This window comes from Rhea americana, unplaced genomic scaffold, assembly GCF_003343005.1.
Source record: "Rhea americana isolate MKP2758 unplaced genomic scaffold, rheAme1 scaffold_1, whole genome shotgun sequence".
Taxonomy (NCBI): domain Eukaryota; kingdom Metazoa; phylum Chordata; class Aves; order Rheiformes; family Rheidae; genus Rhea; species Rhea americana.
In genome coordinates, this window is record NW_028185038.1 from 227,732 (window position 1) to 231,727 (window position 3,996).

The 3,996-nt window shown below is 43.3% G+C and overlaps 1 protein-coding gene across 1 annotated transcript in view; it reads left to right on the forward strand.

Moving 5' to 3' along the window:
- Window positions 1-3,545, forward strand: part of PIM3 (Pim-3 proto-oncogene, serine/threonine kinase) — a 5,012-nt gene extending 1,467 nt beyond the window's left edge. The window contains exons 3-5 of the mRNA XM_085300007.1: window positions 6-419; window positions 1,665-1,841; window positions 1,965-3,545. Coding sequence (XP_085156133.1) covers window positions 6-419; window positions 1,665-1,841; window positions 1,965-2,149 — 776 coding nt within the window. The 3' untranslated portion in view covers window positions 2,150-3,545. The remainder of the gene's footprint in view (window positions 1-5; window positions 420-1,664; window positions 1,842-1,964) is intronic.
- The last annotated feature ends 451 nt before the right edge of the window (window positions 3,546-3,996 follow it).

Genomic DNA, 3,996 nt, shown 5'->3' on the forward strand with positions numbered 1-3,996 from the left:
CCGCGGGCCCGCGCCCCCCGGCCCCTGCCTCACCGCCGCGCCGCTCCCCGCGCAGGGCGGCGTCATGGTGCCCTTGGAGATCGTCCTCCTGAAGAAGGTGGGCTCCGGCTTCAGGGGGGTCATCAAGCTGCTGGACTGGTACGAGCGGCCCGACGGCTACCTCATCATCATGGAGCGGCCGGAGCTGGTGAAGGACCTCTTCGACTTCATCACGGAGAAGGGCGCGCTCGACGAGGACACGGCCCGCGGCTTCTTCCGGCAGGTCCTGGAGGCGGTGCGCCACTGCTACGGCTGCGGCGTGGTGCACCGGGACATCAAGGACGAGAACCTCCTGGTTGACCTCAGGACAGGCGAGCTGAAGCTAATCGACTTCGGGTCCGGAGCTCTCCTCAAGGACACGGTCTATACTGACTTCGATGGTACGTGCTCTCTTTGCCCGCGGCAGCTCTGCTGCACCGGGTTTGGCCTGACCCCGCGCTCCTCCCTGGGTGTTGTCTTATGGCCACTTCATAGTCCATTTCTGGCGCCTCTCGGTAGCAAGCAGCGCCTCTGACGCAGTGTTCGTATCAGGTCTATCAGTAATGGAAACCTTTGGACCTGAGGCAGCTTAGGGGGGTGTTCAGTTGCGTAGGAAAGAAGCGATTCCAGCAGTGACGCAGCAGTTTATATTTCCCTGTCTTGGAAAAAGCGCTTTTTCCTAGGGGGCGATCTGTTTACGTGTAGGCTTTGCCGGTGTCGGATGTTTCCATGTGTGGATATGCAGTTTTTATATGCAGAGCTTTTTTTTAGCTTGAAGCAGTAGCTCTCCCCCTCCCTTTCTGCTCATGTCCTGGAAATCCCGCATTGCAGATTTTAAAGCAATGCGATAAATACACTCCCTGTAAAGGACCTGATACTAGCTTCAGGGTCAGCTAGTAGCTTCAGAAAGGAAAGCTGAAAATGAGCTATCATGTGATAGGAAAAAAAAATTCCCGTGCTGTTTGAATGTGACTAATGTAACTAAGGGACTTTTTTTTTCCCCTTCCTCCCTCCTCAGCTGCTGCACTTAACATCTGTTTGTTGTGAAACCCGAACCCCTAAGCCACGTGATCTTCAGCATCACAAATTCTCGATTTTTTTTTTTTGTTTGGTATCCAAGGAGCACCGCAGGCAAAGAGGGGTTGGGTTAAAAAAGCTGCAGCAGAGAAGCACAGTGCTTAAAAAAWAAACAGAAATTGGAAGCAGTCTGATGTTTACTGTCATGTGGAACTGGATAAAGCAGATTAGCCCTGTGTAATAAGGAAGACCTGAGTTTCACCTTCTTCCCTTCCTCTCTTCTCCTCCCCATCAACCCCCTTTGTCCTTTTGTGTCTATTTTTGGTGTGATGCTGCAGACGCCACGTGGTCAGTGAAAGGCAGCTTGCCTTAGTAAACAGTCAGCTGATAGAAGCAGTGTTATTCCTTGCAACAAAATAGCACAACCGGATGGGCCAATTTTATTGATGATGTAACTCCACAAATGACCTGAAATTACACCACTACTGCTATAATTATTTTTGAATACTCTCAAATGATGAGTTTGTAAATGTAAACTAGGCCCACTAGAAGTAGCTGAATTAAGGAGGAATCACTCTAAACGTTGATTTTGACTTTTTTTTTTTTTTTTAAATCTTCTCCACTTTTAGGAACAAGAGTGTACAGCCCTCCAGAGTGGATTAGATACCACAGATATCATGGGAGGTCAGCAACAGTGTGGTCTCTGGGAGTTCTACTGTATGATATGGTTTGTGGAGATATCCCTTTCGAACAGGATGAAGAAATCTTGAGGGGGCGGTTATATTTCAGGAGAAGAATTTCACCTGGTGAGTTTTGTGTGTGGTGGTAGTGTGGGAGGGTGTACATTTGAACTAATAGTGGTGGGTTATTTTATTCAAGATTGTGTTTTTACTTTCCTAGTCTGAAGTTGATGTGTATTTTTGTTTCAGAATGTCAACAGCTGATCAAATGGTGCCTTTCATTGAGGCCTTCAGACAGACCAACACTTGAGCAAATTTTTGACCATCAATGGATGCACAAATCTGAAGTAGTGAAGTCTGAGGACTGTGACATAAGGCTACGGACCCTTGATACTGATGTATCTAGCACAAGTTCAAGTAATGAGAGTCTGTGAATTACTAAGGACCTCGCACTGGGAGGGGAGCTACAAGCAGAAAGACCACAGTGCTGCTGCCAATACGTAGGAGGGGCTAGAAAAATGCATTCATTATTCTGTAGTTGAATCTTTGTCTGAGGGACTTGATTTTATTTTCCCCTTTTGCTGGTTTCTGCTTTGGAATGAGAGATTTCCTTTGGAAACGCTGATATTTGGGAGTTGCAGGCCAGTACTTAGTCAAAGACTGACCTTATTAAGAAAGCAGTGACCTCTTGAATACATGGTAAACTTTTTTGCTCTCATAGAGCCTGGACTAGATTTTATTTGCTTTTGAGTGCCTTTTTGAAAGCTGCTTCAGTGGGACTTTCTTTTTTGAGCTGTGTATGTCCAAAGAAGATCCAGTTCATTATAGGAATTTGCTTCCTTTAGACTAAGTGCTGAAGGAAGCAGCTCCTATGATGCATTGGAGAACATGTTCGGTGATTGAATGAAGTAGTCCCATCCACTGGTGATGGAATACTTGAACACAGACATTTCACTCCTGCCCCCCTGCTCTTTCCAAATCCAGCCCACCTCTGCTGCTCAAAATATTTCCTATAGCCTGCACAGAAATATGAACAGGTATATCAGCTTTTTTTATCAGAAACATTTATTCATGTTTCCTTTTATCATCTCTACCACTGGGCATGAGAAGCCCCTTTCTCAACTCCCCCTGGCCTTTTGTCACCCTGCGAGTCTTAAAGTATGTATGGGCATGTTGAATGCACAATCAATGCAATATTCAAGGACTTTACTTTTTTCCATACCTGTATAATGTGTTTATGTAAACTTTGGTTTTTCCCATGTACTATACAGTTATTTATTGTTTGAAGTTTAGAAGACCTTCCACAGGTTTCAGCTGTGGCTATTTATTTGGTTAATTTATTTGATTAGAGTTATTCAACACTGTGCTTTCCCCTCCTCCTCCCCATGGGAATTCTAGTGGTTTGCCCATGGCACTTTTTTTCTGCATTCCTGTCAACTTTTGTTTAAAGAAAAGACGACAAAAAAAAACCTTATCAATTTTTTTGGAAGACAGAAAATTGTTGTACAAAGTCTAATTTAAGGGAAATAGAATGACTTTTTAAAGTTAGTCAGTATGCCTTTTGTCTGGTATTATAGTACCAGAAATGTAAAGTAATGCTGTTTGGAAGGGTTTTAAATTATTGACATTGTACAGTCTCCGTGCATTGGCTCTGGAAGGTAGAGTGGCAGAGTCATAAACCTTAATTTATTTTAATAGCTGTGTTTCTGTGATCTGGTTGCATTTATGCAGCTTGGATTTGGATTTTTTTCTTCTGTTTAACAGTGTGAAATGTATGGAGATCATATTTTTTATACAGGTATTTCAATTAAACTTTTTTTGTATATAACAGTTCTGTGTTTGTGTACTTGCTTCTTATCTTTACCATTATTCTTCATACCAACTTGGGAAACATATATTCTGTTGCATTCTTTAATTATAATGGGCTGCAGCAGCTGCCCTAGAATTAATAGTCCTATACTACTGAGCAGTAACCATTTTGGAAGAACTAAGCCAACCTTCATTTTGACCATACCTACTCTTGATCATGACATTTGTTTAACATAATAAGTGTACAATACAGCAGCACTGATGGCCTACGTAGAAGGGAATTGGCTGGTAACTGGGGGAGGGAGGGTTGTTTTTAAACTCTGTAAGCACCAAATAATTGAAATACCACTATGTTCATTATCCTTAAATATAACAAAGAAGCATTTTTGTACTTGCTCATGGTTACTGTTCTCATAGTTGACATGTTTACTTTCTTTTACACTGCATTTCCTTCCTCCCTCTTAGCCCTTCC